The sequence below is a fragment of the Lampetra planeri genome, chromosome 3, assembly GCF_965212315.1.
Source record: "Lampetra planeri chromosome 3, kcLamPlan1.2.h2, whole genome shotgun sequence".
NCBI lineage: Eukaryota > Metazoa > Chordata > Hyperoartia > Petromyzontiformes > Petromyzontidae > Lampetra > Lampetra planeri.
The window spans coordinates 18,942,684-18,958,220 of NC_136109.1; the positions used below are offsets into that span (position 1 = coordinate 18,942,684).

A 15,537-nucleotide genomic window follows, 5' to 3' on the forward strand; every position below is an offset into this window, starting at 1 on the left:
AAATTGTACCAATGATTTTTATGCTATCCTAGGTATCTGAAGACAGCCATGTATCTTTGATAATTATTACAGCAAAAATATTTAGCATTTTCAGCAGAGGCAGCGGCAGAATCATCATTTGCATCATTGCCATCATTCGCATCACTACCACCACCATCAGGAGCAATAGTAACAGTATAAGGGTTTATGGAAAGACAGTTGGAGAGCGTGGGAGATGAAATAGATATATCATAGAGAGAGAGGGCGAGTACGGGACTGGAAGGATTGAAGAGGGGAGAGCTATAATAGGGTAGAGAAAGGAGAGGAGAGAGGGTATAGTGGTGTGTCATTCAAACAGCATTTGACAGGAAACACAGAATACATAAATCAGATGATGCACACGAACACATGCACACAGATACGTAAATCCACAGATATCGAAATGCACTCTCATGCACACGCAAACACGCTTTTTCATTCACCCACACACGCTTTTTCATTCACCCGCACACTCTCCAATTCACTCACAATTGTACACTCCCTTTCACTCATACACTCTCCCTTTCACTCCGACACACTCCCATTCGTACATTATCCTATTCGCTCATACATACACACAAACTCTCTCCCAGTCACATTCTTCCATTCCCTTAGACACACAGACATCTTCCCATGCATTCGTACAGAAACAGATACACGCTTTCCTATTCACTCTGGTACAAAGACAAAGATCCCCCCTATGGCCTTAACAGGCTGTCGGGGCGAGTACCGTTAATGATCACGTACTCTCATACAAAGAAACACACACATACAAAAACAACTGCCATTTGTCACTAATTAGTGGTGACATCACTGTAGTGCTTGTGCCAGGCTAGATGCATCTTGAGGTGCGCACACGCACACACTCTCACACACGTGCATGCTCTCCCACTCGCTGAAATACTTTCCCATTCACCGACACGCATACACACACATCCATTCACCCTCACTCATACTCGTACGCATATGCATGCACACGCACAGAGAGGCTTTTAGTGATATTGATTGGTAATGATGGAGTGCCGTGTTATGAATGAACGCAGCAAAATTAATATCGCGTCCAGTTAAATTAAGGCGCTGAGGGCAGGAAGGCAAAGCCTGGCTTAGAAGTTTCAAACCCCCTCTGATTTTAACCCCTGAGACAGCGGCATTATCCTTATTAATACTCGTGTCAAAATGTCTCCCTGCTTTAGAGTGCTTTGAGCGACATGCTTCTCTTTGTACGTTCAACTTCTTTCCCACCGTGTGTAGCCAACCGTGCTGTGATTGGAGGTTGGCAGTCATGAGCTGGCAGAGGTTCCATATTCCCGTGGCGGGTACCAGTTGATCCCTACTACAATCACTGTTGATGAAGCATATTCTGTTGACCTCACACGGACAACTTGTTTATAATGGTAACAACGTTGGGTGTGATGGTAATGGCAGTAGTATTAATATCATTCTTTATTTATCCGTATTCTACATTGCATTTTATTTAGCCCTTTGAGAGGCCATATTATCCATGTTTCATGACTGACATCTTTAAATATCTATATGGGAGCCCATGAACTCGAACTCATTGCAATAAATTTCACTGTAATTGCCATCCTTAATTTAACCAGGTGAGAATTCCTTTATTTAACCAGTAAAGAGTCCATTGACATGCATTATTTCGTCAATTACATCCTTAATTTAAGCACATCGGTGCCCACGGAAATCCATTGCCTCTCAATAATTGGTAACTTTATTTAATCTGGCTGTGGTCTATTGAGAGATTTATAAATTGTACACACGAACGTACCTACCATGGACCTAAAGAGAAAAACAGTGTGCCGCATTGCAAATGCCCACGACTCAAAGATCCCGAGGAAAATATTGATATAATTCTCAGTGTTTTGTGGTGGTCTCTACTGAAACTAAAGCATGCCTTTTGACAATTCTGCATGAGTGCAGTGGGAGAAGCGAGCCCAAAAAGGCTTGCGTTACTGCGTTGTGTATCGCATGCATTGCGTTAAAATATCCGATCCATCATAACCAGCTTAAATGCGCTCCTCCCCTCCGTGTGTGTGGAGATTAATGATGGCACAAATGCGTATGTGTGGCGGCTGTCTGCTCTCATTGACATAAATCTGTGAGCGTGTGTTTGTGTTTGTACGAGGCAGAGTGTGTGCAGTGGTGTGCGTGGGGAGCGGTAGTGTAACAGTTCGCACACGCTTCGCTACGAACCTGGCGATCCGGTTTCGATTCCCGCTCACGGCAAATATTTGAACCAGTTCTAGGCCTCCCCTAGGTCTACTCCGCCTTACTTATGCGGTGTGTAAACAGCAGCACGGTGGAGACAAAGGCCGCTGGGTGTGGTATTGGCCACCCACCCCACCGTGGTCCGTACTTGCTAACAGCACTTGCCCCAATGATATATCAAAGGCTATACGTGGGATATTTGTATCATGTGCTTCTGATTGTGTCTTATTAGTATGAATGAGAGTGTAATACTGGTGATGAATATGTGATAATAACCTGAAGACAATCTCATTGCATTGCACACTCTTTGTGAGGAGTGTCCTGCATTGCATTATAAGTCATTTTAAATGTATACATATATATGTGTGTGTATATGTGCTGTACGAACTCTGCGACCGGAGTTCTATTTATGCTTACGGCCAACTTCCATGACACATATATAACTGGCCCTTGGCCTCCCATAGGTCATTTAACCCTTAAATTCATACCTGGTGCAGTTTGTAAACATTAGCTTAGAGGAGACATTGGCGGCCAGGCGTGGTGCTGGCAACGCCACCCACGAAATGTACTGTGCTGACCTTATTAGGTACTCGCTTACAGCACTTGCCCCAACAGTCTGTTTAAGGCTATACGTGAGATCTTTGTGTGGTGTGTGTGGGATTGCATGTTTATTTGGGTGGAGCAGTGGTGCATTTATTTGTGCACTCCACTACTAGTAAAGATCTGGGTTAAATTTTTGGTCACATAACATTAATGGGCAATTATTGTCTGAATTTATCCTGGGCCTTGTCCCTAGGTTAACCGAGCCTTAAATTAATACTTGGTGCAGTGTGGAAACACCATCACTAAGGGGACACAAAGGTAGCTAGCTGGGAGTGACGCTCGCTGTGCCTCCCTGTGTGCTGTTGCCGGCTTCCGTAGCTAACCACACCTCCGATTTAGCAGTTGGCTACGTACGGTGCAAAATAAGTTCAACAAACCTACATTTTGGATGGCTATACAGGGCTCTCTTATCTTTTTTGTGTCTGCACACATTTGTATAAATATGTGTGTGTGTGTAGCAAGCACATTTGTGTATATATATGTGTGTGTAGCAAGCGGTAGGAGAGCTGTTAGCTGCGCTGCGCTACGAAGCTGACGACCGGTGTTCGATTCTCACTCACGGACAACATCGGTGACGATTATCTGAACCGGTCCTGGGCCTCCCCTAGGTCGACTCGGCCTCAAATGAGTACCTGGTGCGGTGTGTAGTAAACATTGCCAGTCAGGAGACAAAGGCGGCCGGGTGTGGTGCTGACCACCCACCCCCTCATTTGCCATTCCGGCTTTCATGAGTGCTCACTAACACCACTTCCCCGAATAGTCTAAGGCTATACGGGGATCTTTGTTTTGTGCATCCATCTGTGTAAATTTTTGTGTACGAGTGTGTGTATATGACGGTGTTTTGTTTATGTATGTGTTTGTATGCTTGTGTTTTTGTATGTGTGTGCATGTGTAATGCCTTTGTCAAGTAGGACCCATATATACAGAGCACAAGCGGAGAGTTATAATAATGCTGAGAGCTCGCCCACCCTCCCCCACTCGCCTTCAATTGAATCCAATGCACTTAGCATCGTCTTCCGGGACCACAGACCACCCAAAGTGGCTGTCAGAGGAATTAAATACAGCATCATCACAACACACACAGCCTCCTACAGCCTGCAATTCATACAAGCTATAAACCTGTCTTGTTGAGATGAGTGGGTAAGAGAGTGAGTGTGTGAGTGAGTGAATGTGTACGCACATCTTGTTTGTGTGCCCCTATGCATAAGTATGTTCTGGTTGGTGCATTTGTATGTGGGTGAGTAGATCAGTGTGTGTGTGTCTCTGTACGTGTATGGTGAGCGGCAGTGTAGCAGTTGGCGCGTTGTACTATGAACCCTGCAACCCGAGTTCGATTTCCGCTCAAGACCAACATCGGTGACAATTATCTGAACCGGTCCTGGGCCTCCCCTAAGTAGACTCAGCCTCAAATGAGTGCCTGGTATGATGTGTAAACATCACCACTGGGAAGACAAAGGCGGCCTGGCGTGGTGCTGGCCACCAACCCTGTTTAGTCCTGTCCTGGCCTTCATATGTGTTCACTAACGGCATTTGCCCCAACAGTCTTTTAAGGCTATACACAGGGGATCTTTGTTATGGGGAGCTGTGATGTTGTTGGTACCACACTGCCTTAATAATAGTTATTAATCCAGTGTGAAAACATTAGCACTGGGGAGAAGGTGGCCGGGTGCTGTGTTCTCCTCACCACACTCCCGCATGCGGCTCTGCAGGCTTGCAAACAGCATTTGGCCTAGCAGTCTGTAAAATATGTAGGGCATCTTGTTCTTTGTGTGTGTGTGTGTGGGGAGCGGTAGGACAGTACGTTGTGATTCTGGTATCTGAACATTTCCTAGGCCTCCTCTATGGCCACTTCATCGACGAGTTACTACCGTATGGTATTTCAACACCTGAGGTAGCTGGGTATAAACCTGGCCTGGCCAACACTACCGTGTCGTGACGCATACAGGCCGATGTATTTCTTAAAGTAGGTGTCAATGCGTGCCTGTTGCATATTAGCATTTTCTGCACCTCTGTTTCCATGATGAACTCATCCAATGAAGTGTTTTTTTAAAGGAAGATTTCACCCAATAGATATATTTATGTGTCATGTGTGTGTGTCTTTGTCGGTGAAATGTGGGGAGCAATGGCGCAGTAGTTGGCGCTTACACTGCCTTACAAACCTGGCAACCCGAGTTTGATTCCCGCTTATGTTCAACATCGGTGACTAATATCTAAACCTGTCCTGGGTCTCATCTAGGTAAACTCAGCCTTGAATGACTCTCTGGTGTCGTGTGTAAACATTAGCACTGGGGAGAAAAAGATGGCTGGGCGTGGTACTGGCCAAATAACCCCCCGCTTGTCCCCCCGTGCCAGGTATAATAGGTGCTCTCTGACAGCACTTGTCTTGACCTCCGTGTGCAGGCATCGCGTGTGTGGCTCTGTCTGTGTTGGCGCCGCCCGCCGACACCGGTGAGAGCAGCACGGAAGAGATGAAGAGAGACCCCCTGTCGGACACCGACCTGGACGCTATGACCCAGGTCACCCTGGTCAAAGAGGGCAGCGAAGGTGAGTTCACACCGAGTCCTCGGCCTCAAATGACGACCTGGTGCGGTGTGTACACATCAGGACTAGGGAGACAAATGTGGCCGGGTGTTGTTGGCTGGCCACCGACTCCTTGTGCGCCATACCAGCCTTCATAGGCGCTCGCTAGCAGCACTTGCCCCAGCAGTTTGTTAAAGGCTAGAGACGCGAGTTTGATTCCTGCTCATGGCCAGTTCCATTGACGATTATCTGAACTGGTCCGGGGCCTCCTCTACGTCGACTCGGCCTGAAATGAGCAGTTGGTGTGGCGTGTAAACATCAACACTGGGGAGACCAGGCCGTCGAGCGTGGTGCTGGCCATGCAGCCCCTTGTTTCCCGTGCCGGCCTTCACCGGTGCTCGCTAATATCACTTGCTGTATGGGGGATCTTTTCTTTAGTGTGTGTGAAGTGTGTGAAGATGAGTGTGTGTGTAGTACCCACAGGTGCCGTGTTCCGCTTCTCGCTGTGGGAGACGGGCACCATCAGCATGGTGCAGCTGTGCGAGCGACTCCGGGCGGCCGTGCTCCACGCGGTGTGCGAGGCGGCGCTGGAGTTCGCCGTCCTCACCGCCCCTCTCTCCATCCCCGAGCTGTCCTCGTCGTCCTCGTCGTCGCCAACGTCGTCATTTATGTCATCGTCGCCAGCGGGAGCATCGTCATGTTCGGCATCATCACCAGCAGCAGCTCCAGAAACATCAACATTAACACCGCTGTCGTCATCAGCAGCATCATCGTCAACATTATCATTGTCACCATCAGCAGCTGCAGTTGGAGCATCGTCATCTATAGCATCGTCAACAACACAAACGTCACCATCGTCATTGTCAACGGCAGTACCACAAGCCACTGAAGGCGATTCGGGAATGGCTTCGAATGGTACGGAACATTTGCAAGCACCTAATTTAAGGAAAAATAACAGTTCTTCTCTAGCTAACTGCACACCCATCCTGTATGTCGTCTGAATCCAACACAAGTTTCACGCTTCCTTGATGAGAATCTCCAAAGTCAAATGTGTAATCATTGCCACTGACCGATTTTTAGAATGCGCCACTGTCGGACCATCATCAATTAAAGATCCTGTGCCACCCAATTGGCCAGATTAAAAAAAATTCTCGCCAAAAGTTGGTCTAATCGGCACAGTCAGTTTGGGTGTGCGTGGCTGGAAGGGAACTTAATTAAATTGGGTAAATTTATTGTTTTATTGGGCTTCTATTTATCTGAATTGAGACGATATAAAGCATTGATTTGAGTAGCTGCTAATGTTAAATGTAAAGGGTTTAATTAACACAAGTAGTTGTTGTTTCTCAACGTGTCGTTCTTACTTTAGTCGCTATATTTGCGGTAGTTTATGTAGATGTTGTAATGGTAGTCGCGTGATTTTTGTCGTGGTGATTGTTCTTTTTTTTTAGTTCCCGTTGCCATGACTTCTCCAGCCCCCGCCGCTCGCTCCCTCTCCAACCCCATCCCGGGCGGAACGCGGGGCTCTCAACCCCCGCTCTCTCCTGGAATTACAGCGGGTGTTTCTGCAATGCCAGAGCTAGCCGGGACGTCTGGAACATCGCAGGGAAAGTCTGGGAGGAGGAGCTTTTGGGAAATATTAGCGGTGAGACGGTGACTGATTTATGCTGCTGCTGCTTCTGCTGTTGCTGATGTGAATAGTGCTGCCACTCGTGATGATAATGATGAGCAAGCTTGTTACGATGGACGCTTGTGTTGCGACCGAAACGTCGTGTTCTTTTATTATTTTTTCTAGTATGGATTCCTGCAGTCACGAAAGCTTCAAATCAAGATAATTATTAATGTATTTCTACTTATGATGTTGCTAGTTAAGATAATAATGCTGCTGCTTTTAACTATGATGATACTTTTGGTGATGACAACAGCTACTGCTGTTGATGATATTTATGATGGTGTTACATTGTGGCAGTGTAGCGGTTAGCACGCCGCGCTCCGAAACTGGCGGCTCGAGTTTTATTCCTGCTCACGGCCAACACCAGTCACGGTGATTTGAAGCAGTCCTGGGCCCCCCCCCTAAGTTGACTGCCTCAATTGAGTACCTCATGCGATGTGTAAAAACATTGCCACGATGGAGACAAAGGCAGTCTGGCGTGGTGCTGGCCACCCCAATCCCTCGTGTGCCGTTCCGGCCTTCATAGGTACTCGCTAACAGCACTTGCCCCAAACAGTGTTAACGCTATACTGGGGGATATTTAGTCTTTGTTCTTACATATATTGCTGTTGGTCATGATGATGATGGTGCGACTTTATTGATGTCTGCAGAACAAGACGGATTCTCCAAATGCCAGCTCGCCCAAGACTACAGACGACATTACCTCAAATCCACGTGACGAGGTGACTTGTAACTGGGTGTTTTAGAAATTGGTCTTAGAGACACTTAACACTCTTATCGACTATGGCAGGATTGGATGTTTCAGAGACGCGTTTACAAGCCGACGTGTGGATTTGCTCAATGTCTCGGTTTTTCCTGTTTGTATGGATATTGAATTTCCTTCGTAGCCAACCGTGCTAATCGGAGGTGTGGGGGAAGGGGGCAATAAACTAAACACATGAAGCGGTTATAAAGAAATTGGTTTTCAATCTAGATTTAAATGTGCATAGCTCTAGTGGCTTCCTAATATCGGGAGGAAGAGCTTTCCAGATGGCCGCAGAAGCACATCCAAAAGCGCGTGATGCACTGACCGTCTTCGTTCAATGTCTAGCCAAAAGCCGCTGCGAGGATGACCGGAGGTCGCATAATGGGTTATGTTCCTCGACGAGATCCGCAAGGTGTTGTGGTACATTTGTGACGAGCACTTTGTGTGTAATGAGTACGACCTTATGGGTCCATGGGGTTGGTGGCAGGTGGGTGCGGGGCGACGCCGGCGGCATAAGACTGGCACAGGGGCGCAGAGCGATGCGGCTGCGAGTCCTGCTGGTAGCGGGACTACCTGGCTCCACCAGGAGATTGCACGCAGGCAGGAGGAGGAGAAGAGGTAAGGGGTGGGGGGGGGAGGGAATTATCGAGTCTCCAGTGATGAGACCCGGACTATCAATTCGATCAATTCTGAGGCACACTTTGCGTGGATGGGTAATTCGCTATATTGCCAAAATGGGTGTGTGGACTAGTGGGTGAATGGTTGGGGTGTATTATAGTAGAGTGCATCAATCAGTACATCCATGAAGGAGTATATGAGTGAATAGGCAAATATGTTAGTGAGTGTGGGTGAGTGGATGGCTGAGTATTTGTTTTCACGAGGTAATGGTTCTGTGGTGTGATTAGTCGTATAATATGAGCATATGGTTGATGTGTGTGAGCAAGAGGGGGTGTGCGCAGGGGACCAGCGGTCGTGTAGCGGTGAGCGCGATGCACTACGAACCTGGCGACCCGAGTTCGATTCCTGCTCACGATTAACACTGGTGACGATTATCTGAACCGGTCCTGGAACTCCCCTAGGTCGACTCAGCCTCAAATGAATACCTTGTGTGGTGTGTAAGCATCGCCCCTGCGGAGACAAAGGTGGCCGGGCGTGGTGTTGGCCACCCACCCCCTTGTGTGCCGTGCCGGCCTTCATGGGTCCTAGCTAACAGCACTTACCCCAACAGTCTGTTAAGGCTATATTGGGGATATTTGTGTGCGTGTGGGTGTCAGTGGATAAGTGGGTAACGTGGGTAGGTGTAAGTGTAGTGGTTAGTATACGGAGGTTGAAATATTGGGACCTGAGTTTGGGTCCTGCTCACAGCCAATTTCAGTGACTATCTGGACCCATCCAACTTCGCCTGAAAGAGTACCTGGTGCAGTGTGTAAGTCCCTGGTACAGTGTGTCAGCATTAGCACTAAGGAGACGGAGGTGACCCAGGTGCAGTGTTGGTTGCCCACCCACCTCTTCGTGCACCTTGCCAGCCTTCATTGGTGTTTGCAAACAGCACTTTCCCCAAAAGTATGTTTTGGCTATATGGAGGATCTTTATCTTATGTTTGTTTTACAGGCAGCGCCTGGAGGAGGGTCTTGTTGGAGTGCTCCACCCAGCCTACATGGGGCCTTGCCAACGATGGCTGGAATTTATGCATCACAGAGGTGCGTGCATACACAAATTTGAAAATACAATATGTCTTGATGTGAAGAAAAATGCACGCGTAATTTGCGAGAAACTAGTGTTATTGACCTTTGTTAATATACTTTTTTTCTATCAAAAGTATAACAACAAAATATAGACTTTTTGAAAGTCTACCATTTTTATTTAGATTTGTTTCTGTGAGTGCTTATTGGCGACAGCAGGGTGGCTTCCTGTGCTTAAGTCATTGCTTTTGTGAATAAGTATTGAACTTTGTAGCAACACCGAGTGGCATGTGAAGCAGTATCGCATGACACCATTGATCAACATGCAGACCCAGCAGCATTGATAGCCAAAAAACGTGGTACAGTTTGTATTTACGTGGCAATCTTATTTTCCGTGTGTTTTTTGTGTGTGTAATAGCAAAGAGGGGAAATCAAGTAGAATTAGTTAAAGAGGCAGGGGGTGATCATTTCAGACGCAGGAATGCAACCGTATTTTTCCCATCAAGTCTTATTTGTCAAATACAGTTTTGCCCAACACGGCATTATCCAGGAACGTAACCCCTACGTTTGCCGAGGTATGACTGTCCAGTGCAGAGAAGGCAAGATACAGGTGGTGAGAGATGGGGCTTGGTATGAGATTTAAAGTTTTGTTGGCTGGCTGGCTGGCTGACTGGCCGACTGGGAGGAATAGACAGATGGATGGATGGTCACGTCCAATGGACATGCGGGTTGCCATTATATATATATATAAATATAAATTCACGCTCTCACATTGATATATGTGAATGCATTATTTAATGTACAGACATACAACATCCCTGGTCAGGGCATTTCGTGCACATTGTTTTTTCACTTCGCCAGTGGTGATCATAACCCCGATGACGTCGGCATTTTGTGTCACTCCGGTCCCCCAGGTGGAAATAAGACTTGGAAAATAACGGAATGTCACCTTGTATTCAGACTGAATAGTGTTCAATCAACAGGGTGAAATTAATATCTCTCATTTACTTGCAAAGTATTGTTTTTTTTAATATTATATAAACCCTATCCTCATGTTTTCAATCTTGACTTAAAGCTTTCGTGACTGCAGGAATTCATATTGTTTGGGTCTTTCGGTAAAGCCACGTAGATAGAAAAAAAAATCACGATGTTTCGATCGCAACACAAGCAATCACCATCAGGTGATCACCTGATAGAAAAACAAATATTACGAAATTATATCTACGTGGCTTATGTTTTAAGTTAAATAATTGAAACGCATGGGTTAGCAAAGTACAGTTTCTCCCTCTACATAATTTTGACAGTAATTTCTAAGCCATGTGAATATAAAAGTTACAATGTCAGGTCTATGTTGTTCATCATGTTCCTGTTGAATTGGTCATGTTCATCACATGTTGGCCATTATGTGTTTTTCATGTGCAAGTTGCCCCTTTCATGGTCGTACCGTGTTATGTTGCTTCTGTTGTATTTGTGCTGTGCGCAGGCTGCCATTTAATTGTGTGTTGGTGGTGCGTGTGGGCTACCCATTTTATAAAGCATGTTTGTGCAGATTTTGTATCAAGTTAATCATGCTAGCATAGTGTGAATCGTGCTCGCATTTTTTTAACTTGTTGGAATGGTGTTTAGGATGCCTGCTTTGTTAGTGTCATTATTGACCGTGCAAGCATTGCATGTATGTGTAAATTGTGTGCCAGCTCCCCATTGTATAGTTTGTATTTCGCTAGCAGTGTTATATTAGGAGCTTGTTGATTGCCTTTGAGTTGTGTCTACGCTCCCTGTTGAGTTAGCACCACCTTGATCATATTAGCAACGTGCTAGCATCGTGTTCACTTGATGTTACTGTCGTATTAATCATGTCATTTGAAGGCTGAATGGTGTGTTAATAGTGTTGCTAATCTGTTGATTGTGGTGTTGTGTTTAGGCTGCCCATCAGTACAGCGCTGTGAGATGGAGCTGTCGTCGCGTCTCCAGGTCGACCGTTTCCTCGCAGAGACCGAAAACCTCGTGCACGGCGCAGCCGAGGACACGAGCGTGCGCGTCTACATCAGGGACAGGTGACACGATGACACCAACAACAGCACCGACACAGCAATGCGGCACGACACGCTAACACGACACATCATACTGACCACGCACTTAAAATTAATGAGTAACACGAGGCACAATAATAAAGAGAACGTTAACACCACACAGTAATGACATCGTCATGTACGTATGCCTGTGGGTATATATGTGCCGTGCTGGCATTCATCGTTGCTCGCTAACAGCACTTGCCCCAACAGACTGTTAAGGCTATACGGAAGATCTTTGTCTTTGTGTATTTCTGTATGTGTACCCGTCTGTGTACTCGGTAATAACCAATTAGCACCGATGGCTATGTCCAGTGCGAAAGAAGTTCAACATACATACGTGGACGTCTGAAACTCGCGATCACAGTCACCCTTGCATATCACTCACATTGCTATTGCGATCATTAAGATTATTAAGACGACTCTATCCGTAGACCCCCTGCATTGGGTTTTTAGATTTGTTGAGTTGGCGGAGATGAGGAACTGACCCTGCTGGGGGTTGTGGATTCTCAAATGGTGGAACAAGTTGCCAACCCCTCTGTGTATAACTGGCTGCTGTGCCATCTGCTGAGGAGGTGTATGGTGCCAGCCAAAGCCAGACGCCGAATATAGCCACGGTGAACTGCTCAAGGAAGATGGAATTTCTGTGCGGACTGGTTTTATGTGACATCATCACAACTGCTTTGACCGAATGACAGGTCCCAAAATACTTGAAGGGTACCCTGGTAGTCCTTTTTTTTAATATAAAACTAGCGGGAAGTACCCGGCATTGCCCTGGTGAAAAAGACACACACACACATCGACTTACACACACTTGCAGACATTGACCCACACACACACAAACACATCGATTTACACACACACAGACACATGCACTCACACACAGAGACATGGACTTTAGATACACACACATGGAGTTACACACACATATAAGATCAGGAATATTGCACCATTCTTTTGTCTTTCTATAGATTGTGGGGAGCGGTGTCACGGTGGTTAGTACCCTCGACTACAAAGCTGACAAACTAAGTTCGATTTCCATGCGCAGCTGACATCGGTGGCGAGTCATCATTCAAACTTGTCCTGGGACTCGTGTAGGTTTGACTTGGCTTACAATGAGTCGCACATGAGGAGACAAATGAAGCCAGGGTATGGTCTTGGTCACACTAATCCATCTTGAGTCGTGCAGGCCGTAACAGGTTCTTTCCCCAGCAGATTATATTAAAGGTTACATGGGGTTCCTTCTTAATTGTTCTATATACCTACCTGTATCAAAGTATATGTATATGTACATGCATGTTTGTGTGTAATAGATGCATGTATAACTATCTTGCCTGTATATGTGTCTATCCTCGTAACAATAAGTTACAGCCCATTGGCATTCCACTTTTGGATGAAGCCCTCCCCACGCCATGTCATGTATGTATGAGTGTGCATGTATGTGCAAAGATCTGGGCAAAGTCCCATCGGTAAGCTCCTCCGCCAGGCAAGGCTGCGTTGGCTGGGTCATGTAGCCCGCATGCCCAGTCACCGCATGCCTAAACAGCTTTTGTTCGGCCGGATAGAGGGGGCTAAACGGGTGCGGCACAGGCTAGAGAAGAGATGGAGTGACGTGGTACAGGAGGATGTGGAGCTGAGTGGACTTGCCGATGACTGGTACCAGCGGTGTCAAGATCGGCCTCTGTGGAGGAGGCTCGTGAAGGACGCTGCTGGGCAGTTGGAGGTAGTCGCCCTCCAACAACAACAACGGAGGGCGGAGGAGCAACGCTCACAACAACGAGCGGAGCGCCGGGTGGCTAGAGCACAGCAAGTTGGCACAGTAGGGGGCACAGGTGGTGCATCAGCAAGTCATCTCAGTCAGTCAACCCGTGGCACTTGGACCTGCCCTGTGACCTCCTTCCAGCGGGTGTTCTGACACTTCACGTGGCCTCAATGTGCACATAGCCTGGCACAAGCGTTGTGGTGACATCGCCACCACTTAGTGGCGAATGGCTGTTGTATGTCCATACATCTGTAAATGTGTCTACACATCTGCCCATCTGTAGATCTGCCTGTGTCCATGCTTTTACATGTGTGTGTTTGTGTGCGTCTGTAGTTGCGGCACAAAGTGGCACACCTATCAGCCTTTCCAGGATATGAGCGTCACCCCCGGCCTGCAAAGAAAGTTTGTGATTTTAGCGCGGAGCATCGCTCAATGGAGAAGCAGCGGCATCAGCTCTCTGGGTAACCTTCACTCGCAAACACCTACACAATAATAGACTGACTGGCATGTCTTTATTTCTTTAGACGAGGGTTCCTCAACATAAGTTTCCAATAGGCCGTGCAATCAAACCGGTGTGTCCTGGCAGTTAGATGCTATGGCATTACTCTGTGGTGAAGTCATATCGTCTGTACATGCGACCACTAATGAGTGCCTTTGCCTCCAGGTTTCTTATCTCTTGTTTATCTTGCTTCCAACTTCCTCATCTTCATATTTTACCTACAGCTGTCTTATATCTGTGTCTTGATTGTCTTTCTATGCTCTCACTGATCTGTACTTCTTTATGTCGTAGCGAGTCATCTCTCTATTTGGGCCATAGTTCGGGGAGCCACTCCAAGAGCAAGATGTTGCTCATGGGCCCCTGTTCTAGATTATATAATTGGACTGATTATTATGTTTTTCAACGGTTTTACTTCACTTGACTCCTGTGTCGTGGTCAAATCTTGGAATCAAAATGTAGTCTATATCCTGTTGTCAAATCAATTCCAAATTGTGCACATGTACTCAGATCCGGTGACAATGCATGCCGGCATCAAAATCGGCATCAATTAATCAATTAATTCGCTACTTTAAAGCAATTCACATTTTGTATGGACGCCTTATTATTTATATATTTTTGTGTAGGTCAAAAACGCCGCGGTCCCTTAGCTCTCGAATGGCCTCGCCCAAGAACCAGGCGCCACGTGTCTCAGGCGCGCCAGTTGTGAATAAAACCGTTGTTTAAAAAAATCATTTTTTTACGAGTTTTTAGCATGTACATTTATGCCCGGCCAGGCAGCAGCTCCATTATTTGCGGAACTCCATTTTCCTCGGACAGCCACTAAGCTTGGTTAGCAGACAAGTCTTCAACAGTCAGTCTGGTCTCTGGTGGTTTCTACAGACAATCATACACTGACAGGCCAGTCTCTGATGGAGTCTGTCAGCAATTGACAGACCAGTGTGTAATGAGATTTTAGACAGACAGATAGGTCTCTAATGGGGTCTCTCAATGATAATAGACCAATAGACCGGTGTGTGCGTGTGTTTTTATTTGTTTAGCACCTTTCCTGGAAGAATGGTCTGCCTCTTCCCTTCCTTCTATAAAACGTAAGCTCTGGGTTTCAGGATCATAGTTTCAGTTGAGAGCCGGTCTCAAGATTGGAGTCTCAACCGAGACTCATTTTCAGGAGATCAGATCTCAGGAGTCAGATCCTTCATTGACCTTAGACGGGTTTTGGCATCGGTCTCAAAGTGAGATTTGGCTGCTCTCTCAAGGTTGGAGTTTTGATTGAAACGCTGCTCCAGGAGCCCTAGTTTCAGCATCGGTCTTGATTGGGACCAGTTCTCAGCATAAAAGTCTCGAATGAGGCTCTCTCTTTTCCACTTTCCTTTCTCTCCCTTCGCCTCTCCTTTTAATAAGAGCTGCCAGGAGTGACTGGCCAGCCGTGAGCAGTCATAATATGAGCGTACACACGGGACACTCAGTATTATTGCCCACTTTAAAATAAAAATATATTTCAAAAAACTACTCTCAGCCCCACAGTAATATCTCTGCACACACGGATATATATTTTTTTCTTTATTTGAATCACTTCTGTAATAACCAAAGGACATGTTTTAATTTAAAAGTGCTGTTTTGGCAAGTCTTAGCCTTATTCGTGTTGTGTGTATGAATATATGAGTGAGTGTGTGAGGTCTGCGGCAGTATGGTGGTTAGCCACACTGCACCGCAAACCAGGCAGCCCAAGTTCAATTCCCGCCCCCATGTCGCC

The 15,537-nt window shown here is 46.5% G+C and overlaps 1 protein-coding gene across 1 annotated transcript in view; it reads left to right on the top strand.

The window, feature by feature from the left end:
* The window catches only part of SZT2 (SZT2 subunit of KICSTOR complex), a 112,107-nt gene that overhangs the window by 57,199 nt on the left and 39,371 nt on the right, over positions 1-15,537 (top strand). The window contains exons 52-59 of the mRNA XM_078622693.1: positions 5,242-5,385; positions 5,836-6,276; positions 6,810-7,003; positions 7,681-7,752; positions 8,263-8,393; positions 9,387-9,475; positions 11,379-11,511; positions 13,622-13,749. Of these exons, the coding sequence (XP_078478819.1) occupies positions 5,242-5,385; positions 5,836-6,276; positions 6,810-7,003; positions 7,681-7,752; positions 8,263-8,393; positions 9,387-9,475; positions 11,379-11,511; positions 13,622-13,749 (1,332 nt within the window). The remainder of the gene's footprint in view (positions 1-5,241; positions 5,386-5,835; positions 6,277-6,809; positions 7,004-7,680; positions 7,753-8,262; positions 8,394-9,386; positions 9,476-11,378; positions 11,512-13,621; positions 13,750-15,537) is intronic.